The 22,548-nt window shown below is 42.7% G+C and overlaps 1 protein-coding gene across 1 annotated transcript in view; it reads right to left on the bottom strand.

Annotated features, from left to right (window-relative positions):
* Positions 1–856: 856 nt before the first annotated feature.
* LOC128746362 (probable serine/threonine-protein kinase DDB_G0282963) overlaps positions 857–22,548 on the bottom strand; it is a 79,389-nt gene continuing 57,697 nt past the window's right edge. Inside the window, 7 exon segments of the mRNA XM_053843419.1 lie at positions 857–928; positions 6,138–6,278; positions 6,344–7,192; positions 7,260–7,265; positions 7,430–7,551; positions 7,718–8,809; positions 17,976–19,413. Of these exon segments, the coding sequence (XP_053699394.1) occupies positions 857–928; positions 6,138–6,278; positions 6,344–7,192; positions 7,260–7,265; positions 7,430–7,551; positions 7,718–8,809; positions 17,976–19,413 (3,720 nt within the window).

The raw sequence follows: 22,548 nt of genomic DNA, 5'->3' as shown, positions 1-22,548 counted from the left end.
AGCGGCTCAATTCACATAGAAAAATATAACAGGATTCTCTCAGCTACTTTGTGAAAAGCCACTAATAAATGGGTGAAGAAGCCGGTTTGGTGCTATATGAAAATTTGGGTCTTTTTAGCTATACACTCAATACAATCGTCCAAGTCCGTATATCCAAGTAAAGTACGTATGTGTGTGTGATTTAGATCAAGTTTATATAGGTTTAATTTATATATCAGCCGTAAAGATGTCAGTTTGTAGGTCGTTTTTTGCAGGCCTCAGTTAGACATTTCAATTTGCCCACTGAATGCTATAGGCACCAAACAGTGCGGTCTGCTGGGCAAAGTTTTAGCTTATCGTTAAATAATGTCCAAAAATATATGCATTTTTTCTGTGTTCCTCTTAATTTCACGAATCGCTAGCTTTCCTTGCTCCTTGCTTTCCGTAGTTTTCTTTGGTTTTAGCACTGCTTGTGATCTTATGTTGATAGTCGTTCAATTTTCTCAATACAAAAAGCTATAATGTAGCATCAACTGTACAGTGAAATTTAGTACATATTTGTTTCTATTGCGATTTTCCTTTTGTGTTTACCACTGCAAGGCAAAGGCGTGTTTTAATTCCAATGTTTTTTTATTATTCCGTTGACCACTTCCGTACTCTGTCGCTAGCTTGAATACACACATATTTTTCTATTTTCTTTTAGTATAGTATTTCACAGTTTCTGTAGTGAGAACTTTCATTAATAGTTCAGTTAATTAGAGCAAGTTTTTTTGCGTTTCTGTGAGAAAGCGATCAATGAAAGGGATTTTAATTGTGCTGCCTCGATAGAAAATATAAGCCAATATTGGTAAATGCAATACTTTTCAAAGACTGTTTTTTAGATGTATACTGGATTCTCTTGGCCTGTTAACAAACGGAACATTGATGTCGGCATTGTTTTCATCAAAATCTGTGGAAGAAAAATTGAAAACCACATTTAAATGCATGCGAAAAGGCAACATAAGTAACACATAATGTTTATTCATTTAATTTATTTCACCATTTTCGACTACGTCGTACAGATTGTTTACTTAATAACTAATTTAAGCCTCGGATGCTCGAACACATTTCTAGACAGAGTAAAATCGAACACATTACAAACGTCTTTGAAGGAACGCAATCAGACATTAAAACAATTATTCACACCATAATTTGTTCTGTGGAATTGGATGGCCAATAACGGTGGATTCCGAAGCCGACGAGGAGGTACATTCCACGGTACAGGAGTTCCGGGCAATCCACATTGCCTGTTATAAGGTCGAATATAAATAGACGCTGCTGTTTGACGCGTCGGACTTCGAGTGTATCCAGGCTAATCAGTTGACAACGGTCTATGTAACTGGGAAGATTGACTGGATCATTCCATGGTAACTGACGCAAGGCGAATCGTTATTAAATAATTTGTGCAATATAGGGCACGGAAGGGTATTTTCGGCCCATTAAGCGATTGTTTTTATTTTTTCGGCCTATGGCCTAGTTCTAGTGGAAGAACATGTGGTTTTGACGCTCTTTCAATGAAAAACAGTAGATTACTTACGGTCTTGAAAAAATAGTTATATAATATTAAAATTGTATGTACTGTACGCCTGTTCACACGGCGACAAATCCTTCAGACATATTTTCGTGGATTTCAAGGCAGCGTACGATATATTTGCGAACGCAAACTGTTATGGCAGGTAATGCAGGAGAATGGATTTCCGAATGATATATCGCAGGCATCGTTGACATCGTTGTCTCCGCAGAGAATGCACCATCGGGCGTTGTCTGGCTAACAAGATATTGAAAGGCGTCCATCTGCTCAGCTGTGTGTGAAGTAGGTGGGATTATTAGTGTTCACTACCATAGACTTAGTTTTTGCTACATTGACTGTGACTGCTGCCTAAGAGCTTTTGGGGAGGTCACCTAACTTGCTCTGTATATCGTTGCGACGTTGTGCGAGTAAGACAATATCGTCGGCTAGGTCGAGGTCATGTAGCTGCTCCATCGCTAGAGGATTCCAAGGCAAGACCAATCCTCGATTTGGTCTACTGTCAACTGATCCAACTAATATCTCATCCATAACGATGAGAAACAGTAGCGGTGATAAAATGCAGCCCTGTCTCAGGCCAGCACTAACCTTTGTAAAGTCGGACAAGACGCCCTTGTGCAACACCTTGCACGAGAATGCTTCGTACTGAGCCTCGATGAGATGGACTATTTTATCTGGAGACCCGTAAGTGCGCCCCAGAGGTTTTCATGGTTGAATCGGTCGAATGCCTTTTCGAAGTCAATGAACACCATCAGAAGAAAGTCCTGGAATTCGTTGATCTGGTCCAACATAGTGCGGAGCGTAATGATATGGTCTACACATGATCGGACAGCATGGAATCCAGCTTGCTGCCGCCGGACAGTATCATCAATCTTCTCCTGGATCCAGTTGAGGATTACCTCACAAAGTACTCTAAGATTAATACATAGCAACGTGATGCCACGCTATAGCATTACCGTTACCGCATTCAGTTAGGTCTCCTTTCTTAGGGACTTTGTCCAATATGCCTTGCATCCATTCCACCAGAAAAGTTACGGTTTACCATATATTGCTAAAAAGCTGATGCATCATCTGGGCTGACAAAGATGGGTCAGCTTTGAGCATTTCGGCTGAAAACCAGTTTATCCCTGGCGCTGTATTGCATTTCATACTCTTGACGGTTGCTTCAATTTCATCCAGCGCCTCCAAGTTGACGCGAATAATTCGACAAACTGTTGGCATCATACGATGCAGATTTTGTAGGTCAATGACATATGAAACTCGGAAGAGTTGTTCAAAATGTTCAGTCCATCGTTCAAGACGGTTCCACCAGATGGCAACGCCGAGGCTCGGGTTTAAAGTTGTTCGACAAAGGCCTGTTTCACCTCAGGATTCTCCAATCGGCGAACGTCGTGACGGCACCCAACTTTCTCCTCTCATCGTTGGACACGTGCGAAGCACAAACATATCTCAGCGACAACAAGATGATGGTCGGATGCAATATCAGCGCTGCGTTTGTTGTGTACATCAAGAAGACTCTTTCGCCATTTTCGGTTAATGCAGATTGGTCGATTTAATTTCCTGTTCGGCCGTCGCGGGAAACCCACGTGACTTTATGTGCTGGTCTGTGGGGAAAGAGCGATCCACCAATGACCATGGGCCCTATTCTCACAGTCACCTCACCTAAATTTTTCAGGTGAGGTGACAATTTGCGATTCTCACAGTCACCTAGGTGACCCAGCTCACCTGGGTGACTGTACAAATCAAACGGGGAGCCGTTAGGTGAGGTGAGGTGACTGTGAGAATAGGGCGCGTGAGAGAAGTAAGGTGAGGTGAGGTGACTGTGATAATAGGGCCCCATATCTTCGCGTTAAAGTCGCCCAAGTGGATTTGTATGCTCGCTTTCGAGATTTTTTCAACCACGCTGTTAAGCTGGCTGTAGAAACTCTCTTTCTCCTGCAGGTCGGCAACATCAGTTGGCGCATAGCACTGGATTGCCGAAAGGTATCTAACCCGTGTTCTGAATCTGGCAACGATTATTCTTTCGTTTACCGGTGCCCCCTTCATCAGGGTCGTATGTGGCCCTAGAGCCCCTGGGTTCAGAAGGAATCTAGCTCCTCTTTTTCGAGTAGTATTTTCATCTTGTATGCCAGAGTAGAGCAAGACTTGCCCGGATGATGTCTTGTGTTCGTCAGTACCCGGTCAGCGGACCACGCTCAGCCCCGGTATTTCAAGCTTCAGGCGGCCAGCTACCCTTGCAAGTTGAGTTAGCTTGCCCTGCTGGAGGAGTTAGAGATAGGAGTTAGTGAACAGAGGTTATGGAATGCACATGTTCACCCTTCGCCAGGCCAAAAAAGTGTCTGTCTGAAGTTTTTGGAGCGTCTTAGTAGAATGCGAAACCTGGAAATTAAATAAAAAGAAAACCTTTGCGATTTAATTCTACTATTAATATTTATTTTTGACAAATACGTATCTCGCCTACGATTTGCAGGCTTCCTCAGTGTTCGAAAACAGACACTGAGGAAGCCTGCAAGTCGTAGGCGAAATACGTATCTGTCAAGAATAAATATTCCTAGTAGAATTAAATTGGATAGGTTTTCTTTTTATTTAATTACAATAGTGTCTGTCCCAGTCCCAGTCCAAAAATGACTGCCAGATTTTTCCAGTCATTCTTGTTATCCAGATTTTCATAGAAACCTGTTGACAACGCTGCCTGGAGGAGCCAAAGCTGGCCTGAAATTTAGTAAGGCACTAGCAATTAGAACAGCGAAGTTCTAGATAAGAGGCACTATACGAATCATGCTTGATTTTATGACTTTAAAAATTGATAAACTTAGAAGGTACACAGATTTAGGAAACGAGGAGGCGCCAAATAGAGTCTCCGTCGAGGGTGCTACAGCACATGCTACGGCTGATGGTACCATTGAATCGATTGCGAGGCAAGTGATAAGTACCATACTAGAAAGACAGCGTCTCTGCTGGTACGATGTTATGCGAAGGTCTCGTTTGCTATATTTTCAAACAGGTCCTTGACTCAGTTTTTCAGGGCACATTTCATTAGCTGTCTTCTCTTTGCCAACAGGACTCATCACCCCAAGGGTTGACATAGCTTCTTAATACATTTTGATTTTGTTAGGTTTATGTCTTGCTCTGGCTTTAAATCCAGCTTTTTACGAGCCATAATTGCGGACGTGTTCGTAATATTTGAACGGCATTTTTGACATTTCAGTAATACATCGCACGTCTTGTTTCCGCACGTTTACGGTAAAACTAAAGGAACTTGCGGAAAGAAAACATGCGTATTAATGGAATGTCAAAATTGCCGTTCAAATATTACGAACACGTCCGCCATTATGGTTCGTAAAAAGCTGAATAGCAGGACTTGGTCGTAGTTTCTTTTGTTCCATGCCCTCGCTAAATATTACCACTGTCAAATCGTGTACGTCCAGGAAGAGAGATCTGAGAAGATTGTATTTATATTTATTATTTTGAAATGGTTTTCACAGACTAACAGACACTAACACTTACGGTAACACTTCGAACAAATTTTCTAACAAAACATCGTTTCAATGACACCCCTAAAACTTGGAAAAAAACATTAGCATCACCTGGTGCAGTTTTCGCGAGTAAATTGCTATAAATTTGGCAATGCTATAAATTTACTTGTATATTATCTGACAACAGCGCCAGCGCAGGCGAGCGGCGTTCTCGCGCAGCGACTGTTGTTTGGATCTTGGCTTAAGCGGGGTACGCTGCTGAAAAGAAAACAGCTCAAGAAAAAATCTTGCTATTTACCGAAGAAACTCCAATGCAAGCAACCACCTGTCATTTTTTCTTGTGGTAATAATTGCGCCGGATATTATTCCGTACGGAAAAGTGACGTTTTAATTCACCTGCATGTAAAACTGCGCTATCTGAACGTGAAATAATATTTCTTATGAAATGCGTACTGCTTAAGAAATCGTAAACGAAATCGATTTCTTGAGCATTTCTTGTCCTATCTTTTTACCCATTACTTTTCAGCAGCGTACCCCGCTTTAAGCGAAAATTTGAAATTATCGTTTTTATTGACGATGGAATGAGACTCCAGTGTTACGTCTGTTAGTCTATGGTTATAAGCTAAGTAGTTTTATAACGCTCTGTTAAATAAAAGTAGAAATAAAAACGATTGTTTTTCGCTGCTTGACAGCAACTGCCATTATATAGTAAAGCTTTTTGCTTCGCTCTACAAAGCCATAAAGTATCAAGTTTGCTGTGTAGTAAAAAAGCTAAATCATCGAGTCAGCTTTATGAACTATGAAATATATTTGCTGCACTTGCTCGCAGAAACACTTATAGTAAACCAGACGTAATACTGAATACTGCAATAAAACTTTTATAAAATTCAATTAAAACCAAGTGTTTTAAGAATTGTTACTTGGGTATTCAAGTATAAACTAACATGATGAGCAAGTCACAAATCTTTCAGATATTGTGAGAAACATGGTGTTCAAGCCACAAATGCTAATACCTAAGTAGTATAAATCATAACGTCTAATAATTTCAAAATGATGTTGCTGCCCTCGAGGCATAATAAAGTTGCAAGACGAAACCTTATCTAAAAGATGCTCACCTCCCCAACCGATGTAGCAAGTAGGTTCACAATTTTTTCATGTGGGACGGCCACCACGCTTTGGTTGTTGATTTCAATTATCCTATGCCCGACCCGAACACCACCTCGTTCGGCAATTCCACCGCGAAGTAAACTACAAATCTGCAAAATGAAAAGAAGAGATATCGGTTGTGTCTTTCTATGCTATCTTTTTGCATCCGGCCTACCACTCCGTTCTGTACGCTGAAGCCCAGCTGGTACTTGGTGTTGGGTCGCTTGATCTTGACCTCTACAACCGGGGCGCATGGAACGACCGTGAACTTGACGACCGTTTGATTCTTCGTGTTCTTAATATAGCTCTGGCAAGTCGACAGTGGCAAACCCACCAAGCTCAGCCCGTTGATTGCTATGATCTGATCGCCAATGTTTAGCTGGCCACAGCGAGCCGCAGCACCGGACGAAGCTAGATTGGCTATAACCACAGTCGGAAGCATCGAACCCCAGCCGGACTCTACGATGACGACACCCAAAATTTCACCTTTAGCCTTTGGTACTACCACCTCCTTCTGCAGTTCCTTCTTGGCGAAAATTTCCAGCTCGTCGCCAAATATTTCCTGACTGTTGAGCACTTCCTGGTAATCCATTTCCTTCATGAAACTGTGATCCTCAATTCCGTTTGCCTTAAGGAACTCCATATAGGCCACCTGAAAAGCCTGACCAATCGATTGAGCAATAAACTGTGCCTCCTCACTTTCGAACACGTGGCAAATCATTTTCGGTGTTCGGTTGCCCTTCGGCCCGACGGCACTTTTCTGCGGTGGGGTTGTACTGGTTTGATTCGTTCCAGTTTGCGCAGGGCCACCACCGCCGCCGGAGTCCCCGGAGTCTACGTCCTGTGGGACGAAGCGCCGGCGAGCCATCAACACTACCAAGTCCCCAATATCCGCAATGTAGGAGATCGTTCTTAGTGCATGGTCCATCATAATCTCCTTCAAATCCGTATTCAATACCATTATTTTTTCCGTCGAAATGAAAAGATCCACTTCGGTGCTGGGTTGGGGTTCGCCATCTGGTGACTGAAAGTGAAAAAGATTTTAATTTTATTTTTCAAAAATAAATTCTCAATTGGGTTGTAGAACTTACCAACGCCTAATCATGATAAAAGCAATACATAGCGTGAATGTGCGTCGAAATGAAATAGAAAGAGAAAGAAACTTAGTGAAGGAACGATTGCCGCGGCGGCTTTAATTTTTGGGCAATGAATCGGGCTAGGGAAATGAATGTAACAACACTGACCATTTTATTTTATTTACCTTTATTCTAGAAACAGCCTCTTCGGCCTGCATCATACGTGTCGATTTAGTCGGCTGACCCTCACATACCAGCTGAGTGGAGCCCAGATAACGAGCTCGAAATAGCACTCCTTCGATGAGCACTGCCGCGATGCTGTTAAGAATAGAGTTTGTGAGTTGGTTTACCTAAATTTATTTTGTTTCATATTTCAGTTTACTCACATTATAAAAATATATTATTTTATTTATCCAGGAGAGCATTTAAGTTATAGATTTTTTTAATGTTATTGTCGAATGTTATGATCGAACTTGGTTACTTACCTTCCTTGTTTTTCCCTTTTTTCTTCTTGTCCGTATCCGACTTAGAGTTATTAGATCCATTCGGACTTGTACTTTCGTTAGTTTTATTATCCAACTTAATCGGCGATGTTTGACGACTGTGATCTGGTGATATAGCACTAGTGTCGTTCGGGCCATTTAAATTAATTAAGTTACCACTGTTATTGCTACTATTTATACTGCTGCTATTCTGGCTGGGTCCATTTCCTCCGCTTCCTAGCATAGCCGGGGAAGCTTTGCTAGAAGTAACAATTTCTGGCAGCGGTTGTCCGGGTTGGGTGGACTGAGAGACTGCACTCGTAGGCGAAAGTAACGTCGAAAGGCCTTGCCTGAGCAAAGAGCCCTGGTTACTGTTCGGTTTACCGGAGTAAATCGTGCTACCACAAGAGACACCACCTGGAACGGTTTGCTGTTTTGGAGAGAGTTTGTGCAGCAAGGAGCGTGCTCTACGATCGGCCCAACTTTTGTTGTTATCATCGTAGAAACCTTGGTCATCCAACCTTTGATGGCCCAAAAGGCGATCTGTTTCCAGATCCGTGTCCGGATCCTCGTCATCATCAAGAGCACTTAAGTTCTTAGCGCTAGATCCGAGTAACAGCGAGTCTTTCTCTGTCGCCATGTTGGTTGAGCGCTCGGTCGGTCCTCCCGTGGTAGGTGTCGTCGGTAATAGTATACCGGGTTTGCTCACGTTAGTGGGTGACAGTGTAACCAATTTGCCGTCCCCACGCCGAGGAATCCACACGGGGGAAATCGATGGAACTGGGGACTCTACTAGCTTCTCCGGTGGCAGCATCGAGTGTTTGTCGTAGCTCTTAACGGTGGTCTGCTGTTGCTGCTGCTGCTGGTGCTGAGCCGATGGACAGTTCGTTTGAGGCTGTGTTGGAGATGCTAGAGTTTTAGTGCGCTGCAAGCAGGTCCGAATGTCCTTGAGGGCTGCCTGCACTTCGGACTGTGACGTGTGCTGGTTGTGCATTTGCTGAAGTGTTGACTGCGTTTCACAATCTATCGAAGACTTTCGGTGCGGTGCTGGGGCAGGCGGAGGAGGCGTTGATTGGATAGTATCTGAAAAATACCATGTTTTGTTTTCATAGTGTTTCAAACAGGCTCGTAATTGTATGTTCTATTATTAATAATAGCTCTTTTAGAACGCGATCGATTGTGGTGATATTTTCCATATATATATGGAGTGAAGAAAAAGAACTTTCTAAGCATTGTCACAAGGTAGAATTTAGCCTAGAAGTGGTAGGTAGAAGTGTCTACGAGCGCGGAATCAGTTGATTGCAATCCTGAACTTAATGATATGCACAAGTTATTTGAGAAGATGAACTAATCTCGGCAGTAGCTGCTCAACTCTCGAGTCAAGCAGACGCGTTAACACAGTATCCAAACTTAGAAAATCGATCAAAGCTTTGTTCTTTCATTTTGCCGCGTTTATCATCACTGAGTGTGTCCACGGGCATACTAGAGCTCTGGCGATGGCGCGCCGCGAAAATACTTTCCGCATAGATTATGCGGTAATGTCCAAAAAGCCAGACTTTGAAAAAGTCCAAACCTTCATAAAAAGTGTGCTGGGCTTGAAGCAAGGTGAAGTGACGAGAATACAGTGTAGCCGCAACCTTGGTTGTGCCTTTGTGAAGGTTGTCGATCTGGCACTCGCACAAAAAATACGTGATGAACACGACGGGAAACACGAAGTGGTAATAGAAGGTGGTCAGAAGATTCCCCTGAGAATAACCATGGAAGATGGGGCAGTAGAGGTCAAATTATTCGACCTCTCTGAAGACGTATCTGATGAAGCAATAACTAAATTCTTATCCACGTACGGTGATGTAATCTCAGTACGTGAGCAGATGTGCGGTACTGATCCAAAATACGAATTCCCAAACATCTCAACCGGAGTTCGGGTTGCAAAAATGATTGAGCGACATAATATCAAGTCATGGGTGCATATTGACGGTGAATGGACTTATCTGCCTTACTTTGGTCAGCGTCAAACCTGCCGACATTGTCGAGAATTCGTTCATATCGGCGTGTCCTGCGTGCAAAACAAGAAGTTGCTCGTGCAAAAATCTTACGCCGACGCGACAAAGCAACCAGCCGCAGTATCCGTAAAACCACTAGCCAAGCCGCAAGCCGCAAAACCAACACTATCGAGTCAATCGGATATACAGTATCCGCCCTCGAAGAAGCAAAAGCAACAACAGCATCAACCTCAACAAAAGAAACCTCCAGCATCTACAACAACACCGATCGATCGATCACCGATCCCACTGTAGCAGCCCCTAGTAAATCTGATGGCAACGAGACGGACCATTCAGCAATGTCAACTAGTAGCACACGCTCTCGAACACGCCGACAAACGAGAAAACGACGAGATGGCAGTGACGGTGAGGGTGATAAGGATTAACTCATGGATCAGACTGCCAGTTACAACATCGCCACTATTAATATAAACAGCATCGCCAACGAAACAAAACTCAATGCTCTCCGAATTTTTTGTAGGACTATAGATCTCGACATCGTATTTCTGCAAGAAGTGGAAGATGCACAACTCTCTATTCCCGGCTACAACCTCGTCACAAATGTTGATATCTCAAAGAGAGGGACGGCAATAGCCCTCAAGCAATACATTCATTTTTCCCATGTAGAGAAGAGCCTCGATAGCCGCCTTATTACTCTACGAGTGGGAAATACAACATTAGCGAACATCTACGCACCGTCAGGCTCACCAATGCGTGCTGAAAGAGAGCGTTTTTTCAAAAACACTATAGCCTTCTATCTCCGACACAACACCGAGAACATGCTACTTGCTGGCGACTTCAATTGTGTTATACGACTGTGTGACGCGTCAGGTAATAATAACAGCCCTGCTCTACAAGCTACCGTACACCAGTATGTGAGTCGCAACTCAGCGATGTATGGGTAAAATTTCACCCCACAACTTCCGCACCCACATATATCACGCACAACTCCGTCTCCAGGCTTGATCGAATGTATATCAGCAACGTACTCTGTGCCCAGCTGCGAAATGCAACAACCCATGTCTGCTCTTTTACAAATCACAAGGCATTGACTGTGCGACTATGCCTTCCTAACCTCGGTCGTGAGCCTGGTCGTGGTTATTGGTCATTACGACCACAACTTCTGACAGCAGAAAATATCGAGGAATTCCAAATTAGATGGCAATATGTGACCCGACAAAGACAATATTTTCCAAACTGGATGACGTGGTGGATATCCTACGCTAAACCAAAAATACAGTCTTTCTTCCGATGGAAATCTCGCGAGGCATATAGTGCCTTTCATGCAGAACACCAACGACTATATAGTCAGCTTCAGCAGGCATACGATGGATACTTCTAAAATCCGGCGATGCTCGTCACCATTAACCGAGTAAAGGCACAAATGCTCACTCACCAGCGCCTATTCTCGCATAATTTTATGCGGATCAACGACACGTATATTGCAGGTGAAAGTATAAGTACTTTTCAGTTAGGCGAAAGGCAGAAAAAGAAAAATGTTATCACAGAGCTGCGTGATGATAACAACGAGACTCTAACCACTTCTGAAGCAATCGAAAATCATCTCCTTCGATACTTCAGAGATCTATGCTCAGCGACAGAGCAAAGCGACGAAGCACGGCATTCATTCCAATGCGAGAGAGCTGTTCCCGAAAATGATGTGGCAAATTTAGCTTGTATGGATGAAATAACAACAACCGAAATACTAAGATCCATCCGCACATCGGCAAAGAGAAAGGCAGCAGGCTGCGATGGACTACCGATCGAGTTCTACCAACGTACATTCGACGTCATACACCGAGAGTTGAACCTAGTATTAAATGAGGCTTTGACATCGGATTTCCCCTCTGATTTCGCTAACGGAGTGATCGTGTTAGTGCGCAAGAGAGAAACAGAAAATACCGCACGAGGATATCGCCCGATCAGCCTTCTAAAGGCTGATTTCAAAATTCTCATCAGAATCCTAAAAGCACGACTTGAACTTGTAATGCAGACGCATCGAGTGCTAAGTGATACGCAAAAATGTTCAAACGAAGGTCACTCAATTTTTGAAGCCACTCTTTCTCTGAAAGATCGGGTTGCACAGATGATAGCGAGGAAGCAAAAAGGGAAGCTCATAAGCTACGATCTTGATCACGCTTTCGATCGAGTGTCCCTTTCTTTCCTTCACCGTACCATGCTACAGTTAGGGATAAACCCGGCTTTCGTTGGACTACTCGGACGAATTGCAGAGCAATCGCGTTCCCGGCTGATGGTCAACGGACATCTCTCATAACATTTCTCCATCGAAAGATCGGTCCGTCAGGGAGATCCTCTCTCGATGCTCCTCTTTGTGATCTACCTTCATCCACTCCTGCAACAGTTGGAGCGACATATCGGCTCCGACCTGGTGGTAGCCTACGCAGATGATATATCAGTGGTAGCTACCAATACACAGGTAATTGAACGCATCAATGAACTTTTTGGGAATTTCGAACGGGCTGCAGGCGCTAAACTAAATCTACATAAAACGATTGCCTGAGACGTCGGTCTCATAGACGGAGACCCGTTAAACGTGCCATGGTTGCAAACAGCTCAAAATGTAAAGATTTTGGGAGTTGTTTTTACAAATTCAGTACGCGAGATGGTGAAAATCAACTGGGATGCTCTGGTAACAAAATTTGCTCAACAAGTGTGGCTGCATTCGCTTAGAAATCTTAACTTGCAACAAAAAGTAGTGCTTTTGAATACCTTTATTACATCCAAGATTTGGTAGGTTATATCAATTCTTCCGCCGTACGGCGTTCACACGACAAAAATAACATCTACCATGGGCTCCTTCCTATGGCGCGGGCAACCAGCGCGTGTTCCAATGGAACAAACGTCACGAAACAAAGACTCCGGCGGATTAAAACTGCAGTTACCGGCGGTAAAGTGTAAAGCGTTATTGATTGATCGACACTTGCAAACTAGAAACCTCCTTCCATATTACCAATCCTTACTAAATCAACCCTCTCCGCCCCCTACAGAACTGCCCTGTTTAAAATTACTCTCCCAACAAATCCCCATTCTGCCTCAACTGATACGAGAACATCCATCCAGTGATCTGATTCACCGCTTCTTTCTTGAACGGACGGAAACTCCGCGAGTTGAAAGGAAAACCCCTGGCCTGAGTTGGAAACGCATTTGGGCAAATATTACAACAAGAAAACTATCATCGATCCATCGAAGCAACCTGTATATGCTGGTTAACGAGAAGACGGAGCACCGAAGGTTAATGAGGGTCATTCGACGATCGGATGGAGAAAATTGTTTACATTGCAATGCTGCGACTGAAACACTTAAACATAAATTCTCGGAATGCCCTCGCACAGCGCCTGCATGGACTTTCGTACAACAGAAAATAACCACAATACTCGGCGGATGGCGTAGATTGTCCTTTGAAGAACTGCTGCGACCTACACTTGCGAATATAGGACTGTCAAATCGAATTAAAACATTAAAACTATTTATTTTACATATTTCATTTGTAAATGAAGCTAGCAATAGAATTGATATTGATGCCCTTTCCATCTATTGAAGCTGTGAGTACTAAAAATTTGTAAATATTCTTTTATTTAAATAAAAACACACTAAACAATAAAAAAAAATCTCGTAAGGCCTACGATTGAAAATCAACATGTGTAGATACGAGGAAGAATACATGGTCACAAATGAGCGCGAGTTAGTCAACAGGTGGAAGCAGTTTTTCGATGAGCATCCCAATCCCAACACATGGTGAGAATATTGACTGGTCATCACTTGGTAGCAGTAAATGTGCGCTCAAAACACTACCGTATAACAGACATGTCACAGCCGTCCTCCTCGGCTGACAATTAGGCAGGTAGATAATCCGCAATCTGCCGAGAACTACGCGCGAATACTGGATGAGGACTGCCTTCGTTAGTGCAGCTAGGTGCTTTAGACCTTGTAGACGATTGGGGCAGAATACGTTCGGTCATCGGAGATGCCGCTACCGCGGAAAACAAATCTGTTGTTTGAATGGGAATGCAAACAAGCGGTGGAGAGAAAGAAAATTCGACGGTGGAGGGAAATCGACGAGTAAAGAACCAGTTGATCACGATCCTGAGGAGTAAAAAGTGCCAAAAGGAGGACAGAGGAGTAGTATTAGAACAACTATATCGAGCTAATGACAGACTCGAGTTTTACGAAAATGTGAACCAATCTCGTAAGGGCTGCATACCGAATCCTGACATGTGAGGGATGACGGTGAGAATCTAATCACAAACGAGCGCGAGGTGGTCGGCAGGTTAATTAACCTTACGGAAGTTATCCTAGAAGTGTCCGTGGAAGATAGTGACGTCCCTCCCTCTGATCTCCAAGATGTCAAAAGGTTGTTGAAGATCAAGGAAAGGACCGCCTACCAGTAGACCTTTATAAACATGACCGAGAGACGCTGGTAACATTTGGATTTGGAAGGAGGAGAAGCTATCGGAGGAATAGATGGAAGGAATGGTTTGTCTCATCTACAAAAAGGGTGATCGGGCCGACTGCTGCAACTATCGCGGCATAACGCTGGTAAACGCCGCCAACAAAGTACTCTCATGTTACATGTTACATGATCATGTTACACCGGTTGTCACCGATAGCACAAGGTTTCGCAGAGAATTATCAAGCGGCTTCATGGGGGCTCGCGCCATTACGGACAAAGTTTTCACCATCTGACAGATCTAGCAGAAATGTGGGCAGTACAACGTGCCCACGCATCACATATATATATAGATTTCAAAGCAGCATACGATACAGTCGATCGAGACAAGTTATGGCAGATAATGCACAATCACAGTTTGCCGGATAAACTGCTGCGACTAAATAGGGCTACATTGGGTAGAGTGAAGTGTTTCGCGCGCATCTCGGGGACACGCGAGTCCCTTTGAGACGTGGCGAAGGTTAAGATTAGGCTTGACGGGGTGAACTGAAGCGAGCGAGCGGGTCTTGAAACGAGAGGCACGATTTTTATCAAGGGTAGCCAATTCCTAGGCTTTGCAGTAGATTTTGATATCATAGCCAGGAACTTTGCGACGGCGGAGGCAATCTACGCCAGACTGAAAGTGAAGTCTAGGAGGAATGGGCCAAAAATAAATGTGTCAAAGATCAAATACGAAACACCATGAAAGGAAGAGGCCCCAAAGAAAACAAATGCGCGGCTCCCACGGGCGATAACTGTTGACTGCGATGAACTTGAAGTGGTAGATTAATTGTATTGTATTTAGGATCGATGAACCGCAGACAACAACACTAGTAAGGCGATCCAGCGATGCATTTAAGCGGGATGCCCTTTCCAAATAAGATCGTAACAACTGACCTGTAATCAGAGCCAGCGTTTAGGCTGGCAAACTTGTGCGGTCGCACGGAGCCTCGCGCTTGGTGATGACTAGAAAAATGATAAAAATTTTTAGTGAACAATCCCAGGCGTTATACGACACAATTGGCTGCTTAGAAATATTTACAAGATTTCAATGTTTCCTTTTTTCGTTTATTTACATGCAGAGTAAATTTTTAAGAAAAAAGCGACAAAATTAGAGCTCACTGCTTTAGAATGGGTCGTTACATAATGTGCTACGATCGAATGGGCACTTAGCGCTTTGAACCAATGAAATCTCCAAGCCCGGACGGCATTCTACCCATTTTGTTACCAAAAATATAATGTTATAATGCCCTCATCAACCTTTTTTGAGCCAGTTCCACATTGGGACATATTCCGGAGAATTGGTGGAAAGTAGAGGTGGTGTTTATACTTGAGGGAGATAAAAAAGAGAAAAACAATAAGTTTGACATCAAAGCTTCTTAAGTTGATGCATAACATAACAGATAACTATATCCGCAATGAGTTTTTAAGGAACTCTCCATTGCATGGAAATCAACATACATACCAAAACGGTAAACCTACGGAAACCGCACTGCAATGTCTAGAGATGGCACTTTGTGCTTTCCTTGATATTGAAGGAGCTTTCGATTACGCGTCCTTCGTTTCAATTATTATGGATCTCTTCCAAAACGGAATCGCCCACACTACAATGAGCGAGATTTAGGCAATGCTTTCGAGCAGATAAATCGCAGAATCATTGGGAGATACGTCGGTCACAATTTCGGTGAGGAAAGGATGTTCACAAATAGTTCACTCTCCCTTGCTTGGGACACTGATGGCCGACGCACAAGTTACCACGGTTTGGTTAGAAAACTACTGCTTAGGGCGCCGAAACCTGCCGTTTTTGTTACTCTGAACTAGAAAATTAAGCGCCCAAGTAACGATTTGGGTTTTGTTACGCTCTTATGATGGAATTAAAGACCAAAATTGGTCTTGAATGCTGCAATAAGAGTACAATAAAACTCACATTGTTGCTCTGCAATTGCGAGACTCTTGCATTATCTAGGCATGACTTCTTCGGAAGTTTTCTTCCTACTCCATACCAAGCATAGAGCCCGAATCCCACAAGGTCATTAGTTTTATTAACCATTCTATAGAACCGAATTGGGGCATATGATTATAACCTTCTAGCTCAACTCCGTCAATGGTTATGAGCAGTTCGTAAACTGTGTAGAGCAACCGGAACCTGTCCCAAAAGACGATCACAGAGGCCTTTATCCCGACGCTCTTCTGGCATATAAAAAAGGGCTCGCTGCTTAATCTGCACAGGGCATCGCGCGTCGTAACGCCGGCTCTGCATGCAATTGTTTTGTATTCTAACAGCTGGTTGCGAAGTCTGTCGTATAGAAAAACCGATTTAATCAGTGCAGTGGTGGTGAAGGGATCCTTTGTTATACGGCCTTACTTGCTATGCACGTCTTAGGAACATAATTCATCTATTGGTTGACGTTGCGTAGTGCGCTGGTGTACATAAATTTTTTGAATAAAATTTAATAAGTTTTCAAAATTTGAACAAAATAGGAGCACTTGTCAGTTTTGATAGATCCTTCTTTCATGAAATTGCTGAGTAAGGATAAGTAAGTTGTTACTAATTTGAGTAAGTGCAAGTAAAAGTTGTAAGTTGTAAGAGGAAAAATTATTCTTTAACATATAAATTGTGTAGTAAAGGTCTAGTTCATTGGTTTTTGAACTATGCATAATTTCCTGTAATGCCATTCTATTTGATTCACATCAATAAAGTTTTCTTGAATAAATTTCATCAATTTTTAATAACCTTCGGTTACTCACGCTGTTGTATTTTGTACAACACGTGTAGGTTTTTGAATGCCATATTGTTATAAAGTTACAAATCGTTGTTTATCTAACGTATATTCTTCAATAAATTTATTATGAGCAAAATGTCATAATTATTCAATGGCAGTTCCCGATTGGTAATATTTTGCATTGGTTTCTTTTTATGATTTTTTTTTCTAAAGGTTGACCCAAAACCAAACTGTTGGTTTGGTTTCTTAAACCCTTGTAGTTTTTTACAATAGACGGAATGAACGGAAGAAGAAAGTAATGAAACATAGGTGTTGACAGTATCTCAAGGGAAACAAGGAGTGAGGGGCAAAGAGCGCAAAATTAAGTAAGGGAGGAAGTAACGCTTATTACGTTTGTATAACGTTCCTTATTACCCAAGCTGGGGGATCCGTGGTTCGAACCTAATGGGAGTTAACTATAACAGCAATAAAAAAAATGCAAATTTAGTTTTCAAGTTGAAACAAAAAGCAAAACGATAAACAAATTCGCCTTTTGGTGGCAAAATGGGCAAAAAATTTGTACTTTAAATTTGTGCTGTAAAATAACTATCTTTTTTCTTCGATCCGCGGATACCCCAATTAGGATAAAAAGCAACCGTACACAAGCGCTTCTTAAGCGTTGCTTCAATGACCCTCCCTTACATAATTTTTCCACTGAATCCCCTGCACGCCTGGTTCCGTTCTGTTTGGATCCTATCAACATTTTCGTTTCATCACTTTCTTCTACCGTCTCCTCCGTTGATTGTAAAACAAACAACCGTTATAAAAGAACTATTAATAGCCTGGCCTCATTAAAAGGCCAAGACAAAAAACACGAGGTTGGTCTGTGAACAATCTGTTAAAAAAGAGTTGATTACTTGTGGTTTAGGAAATTTCGGGTGAAAATACCCATCAATTCTATTTACTTTTGCACGATTTTTAACCAATAATTTTACGGTCGTAGTAGTGGAGCTAAAAACATTTTGGGAAGTCACATTTAGTCATAACAAAATACTTACTGATAGTGTACAGCGACTCTAGTTCCGGGTCTCGGTTTTTAAAGATCTTGTTGTTCTGCAGAGTACTCGAGTTAAGTCCACCGGAGAGATTACCATTCATCCGGATACCGTTGCTACCGTACAGACCCTCTAAGGAGTTGCTGCTGTGGTTGGTGGCTATCACCGGTGACGAACTAGTCGGCTTCACGGTTTGGCTCGTGGGCGATGTAAGTAGGCTGTATGAGTTAGTTACCTGTTGCAGTTTGTGGCTGCTGTTGATTAGATCCGGCGTCGGCAGAGCAATTGGATTATTATTTTCCGTGTCCGACACATGACCGCTAGATAGACCATCCTCCAGCACGGGCATGCTGGTGTAGTAGCGGGAATAATTACCTCCGCCTCCCAGGGGGGGCTGCCCGCTTCCTATGCCATCATTATTCGGCAATGTCGAATTGTTCACGTTAGCAGAGCATGAAGTTATAACTCCGTTGCTCAGATCGTCGCAAACCATTCCGCTGCCACCGTTTGCCATCATTCCGAAATCGCTTCCATATTTGAGTGATGTTTCACTATCGTAATCGCCACAGTTGCTCTCGTAGTCGGTTGTATCCGGTGAATAGTTGAAGTTTTTACTATGTCGACGAGTCAATGGTTTCTTTCCGCTATTGCTAGTTTTAAGTTTTTTTCCGTTTCCGTTAGCCATGAACTGCGTTGTGTCAAGATTGCTTTCGTTAATCACATCACAACTACTGGCACGACTTCCGGGATCCAAGTACATGCTAAAATGACGTTCATGTTCCTGGTACTGGCCTGAATACTGTTGTTGCTGTTGCAAAGTAACGTGCTGTCGTAGATGTTGCTGATGTTGTTCCTGAGTCGGTTGTTGCTGCACCCGTTGCTGCTGATGGTAGCTTCGATGATGCTGATTTGCGCTATAAATATCAATCTCTTCCTCATCCTCACCATCGTTATCGTTCTCGTTCACTGCGCCAGAGGGCACATTTTCCGGTGACGCATTTACAATGCCGCCGCTTGCCACTTTCTTTTCCTGTTTTTTCTTTCGAAAGCTGCTGTAACCATTTTTAATCCGTGGTTTGTTATTCATATTGATCATGTACTTCAGATTATTTCCGATACCGCTGGCCAGGTCGCCATCCTCATCGTCCTCTTCCTCATCGTCATCGCCGTCCTCTTCACCATCGTTACCCTCGTCGACAACATCGTCATCGTCCCCGTCGGCGTCGCTGTTATTATTATTGATTGGCGATTGGCGTGCTGCAGCCGGTAAAATGGTTTGGTCACGCTGCTCTCCTCTGCCGGTACCGGACAATGTTGCCGCTGGCGTCATCGTCATTTGCTGCTGTTGCTGCTGCTGGTGGTGATCCGCACCGGACCCACCGATGTAGGTCGTCTCCAGCCTTTTGCTGTCCAGCTCGCTCGGATACTCATAATGGATGTCCTACGGGGAATCATGCGAAAAGAGAAAGCGGAAATTTAGGTTAACATTGTCGGAACATGGCACATTCTGTGAAATGCCTTCGAGAGGCGGCACAGTGGATGCATGCTGTACTTCGCACCAGCTGCTCCCTTGTGCACAATATGGTGGGGTCTAAGAATGCAGTATAATCGTAGCACTTTAATATACTCGTGAGGGATGCAATGATCAAATGAACAGAAAAATGACAGATTTCAAGGCAGTTCCTGCGTTATTTTTTTAAACATTGTCGTTGAAAAATGGATTCATAGAAATCATGCTGCAAAATTGTATTTTAAACAAAACTAAATTGTCAGCGTTAAATGCTACTCACGGGCGACACAATTACAGAGCTTTAAAACAATAGTATCTTCAGGTAAATTTTCTATTAGGAAATACCAACTTGCGGAATAACACGAATAAGAATGGAATAAAATTGATCTTATACTTTTAGGAGAATTAAACATCAAACTCTCACCTAAATGAACCGGAAAATCTTTATTGCAAAAACTTTGAACCACGCTCTCAAAACCAACAAACTGAGCTGAGCACTTATTCCTGTTGCAATTGCGGCTCGCATGTCATATAGAAACAAGCAAATCGAACTGTCGCTTCATGGATGTGTCCTTTGTACTGCTTTGCTTTTCTAAATATGTCATGCCCGCGGAGTCCCTCATGGGGACTATGGCATGCGTCTGCACGCATTGCATGCTCCAACAGAAACAGCTAGGAGCGAACGAATCGTGAAATCGTTCGAATTGTTTATGGGATGGTAAATTGAATTGATTGTGTAGTTTAAATCTGTTATGGTTTCTGACATAGTTGATAAAATTTATATTTGTCAATAGTGATCAAAATGAAATAACTACATTCAGTGCTAAATTCAAGAAGATTAACTTCGTCATTTGCTATTAGAACAGTATTTGACTTGATTAAATATGAAGAGACGTCCTATCATTCGTCCACTTTGGCCACTAGACAATTATCACGCGATAGTCATAAAAATAATGAGCCTGCTCTTTTTCATTCTTTATGATACAAATTACGATTAACGATGTAAGTATGATGGTATTGCAGAATTTGAGTGCCAGTGAATCTCTATTCAGATTCAGTCAACGAGAAATAGAATTTCAAGATAGTATCGAAACAGGTACGAATCCTGACTTCTCATAAACAACACTTTCCGTAAAGATGTCACCAGCTTATTTTGATTATCTTATTCTTATCAACTTATCTTGCACGTTTACATCGGTTTTTTACAGCCTATACAGCTGAGTGAGTGTTATCATAATAATAAACAACTCACATAAGGTCTGGCAAATCCCTGCGCAAATTTACGACATGGACATAAATCAATAGAGCTTTATTAACTCCATCACAACAGAAATATGCACCTTGATATTACATAGGTTCGCGCTAATATTGGGTATTGAATTAGTTGTGTATTTCACCTTTTCATCGGTAGGCATATTTTATTTTTCTGACAGCATTTCTCGTATGCAAAATTCATCGACTTTACCAAACTTAAGTTGATATTATTAACAACTGCTAAACATTAAAATGAATTTTATTCTGCAACTGAAATTGATCATTCGATTATTAACTGAATTTGAAATATCTGTAAAAATACAGTACAAAAAAATAAAATAAAACATAAATAAGCGTGTCAATCCACCATCAATGGGTTATACCCAATCGATGGAGGCGCTTTGTACATTTTAATAAAACTGAATTCTTATTAATTATCATAACCTGCAGCACTTCTTTGTTTGTTTACATTTTGATTTTGGGCACTTTTTGCCTTTTAAATGGAAAATGGTGGAATGGAATGGATTTTTTTTCCGATTTTTTCCAATCCTCCTACGTTGGAGAATATATGTGGTGGTCTTAATGGTATAAACACACACGATAGTTGTATCGTCTCATCTACGAGAGAGTCGTCGTTGAAAGTTATTAGCCAAGTCAAGTTACAGTCGAACCAACCATAAGGTTCGTTAAACCGCATTGTCATAAAGCGTACAGGGTTGTCGTGCAGGAGCATAGAAATTCCGTTGACTCACTAGGGCGGGACAGTCAATATCTCCTAAAAGAAATCTAGGCCGGAACGTGGCTTGAGCGTTGGCCTGTCTTTTTTCAAGAATCTACAAATTTAGCAAGCGGCAGCGCTCCTTATATGGCGGTAGGTTTCCGGGATCACGCTATGAAAGACTGCGCAATGCAAACCGTAGAATTTTTTTTCTGTACTACTTCGATTCTAACGATCCAAATTTGTTGATAAGGTTACCAGATCACAGATCGTAATCCCAAAACAGACCTTACAAGTGAGTAGCAATGATCGGAAACAGTACGGGTCACGGAACTCCTTAGAGACTTTAAAAATGTCTGTCTGTCTGTCTGTCTGTCTGTCTGTCTGTCTGTCTGTCTGTCTGTCTGTCTGTCTGTCTGTCTGTCTGTCTGTCTGTCTGTCTGTCTGTCTGTCTGTCTGTCTGTCTGTCTGTCTGTCTGTCTGTCTGTCTGTCTGTCTGTCTGTCTGTCTGTCTGTCTGTCTGTCTGTCTGTCTGTCTGTCTGTCTGTCTGTCTGTCTGTCTGTCTGTCTGTCTGTCTGTCTGTCTGTCTGTCTGTCTGTCTGTCTGTCTGTCTGTCTGTCTGTCTGTCTGTCTGTCTGTCTGTCTGTCTGTCTGTCTGTCTGTCTGTCTGTCTGTCTGTCTGTCTGTCTGTCTGTCTGTCTGTCTGTCTGTCTGTCTGTCTGTCTGTCTGTCTGTCTGTCTGTCTGTCTGTCTGTCTGTCTGTCTGTCTGTCTGTCTGTCTGTCTGTCTGTCTGTCTGTCTGTCTGTCTGTCTGTCTGTCTGTCTGTCTGTCTGTCTGTCTGTCTGTCTGTCTGTCTGTCTGTCTGTCTGTCTGTCTGTCTGTCTGTCTGTCTGTCTGTCTGTCTGTCTGTCTGTCTGTCTGTCTGTCTGTCTGTCTGTCTGTCTGTCTGTCTGTCTGTCTGTCTGTCTGTCTGTCTGTCTGTCTGTCTGTCTGTCTGTCTGTCTGTCTGTCTGTCTGTCTGTCTGTCTGTCTGTCTGTCTGTCTGTCTGTCTGTCTGTCTGTCTGTCTGTCTGTCTGTCTGTCTGTCTGTCT

Source organism: Sabethes cyaneus, chromosome 1 (genome assembly GCF_943734655.1).
Source record: "Sabethes cyaneus chromosome 1, idSabCyanKW18_F2, whole genome shotgun sequence".
In the NCBI taxonomy this organism is placed as follows: domain Eukaryota; kingdom Metazoa; phylum Arthropoda; class Insecta; order Diptera; family Culicidae; genus Sabethes; species Sabethes cyaneus.
This window is presented reverse-complemented; position numbering and strand designations above follow the sequence as displayed.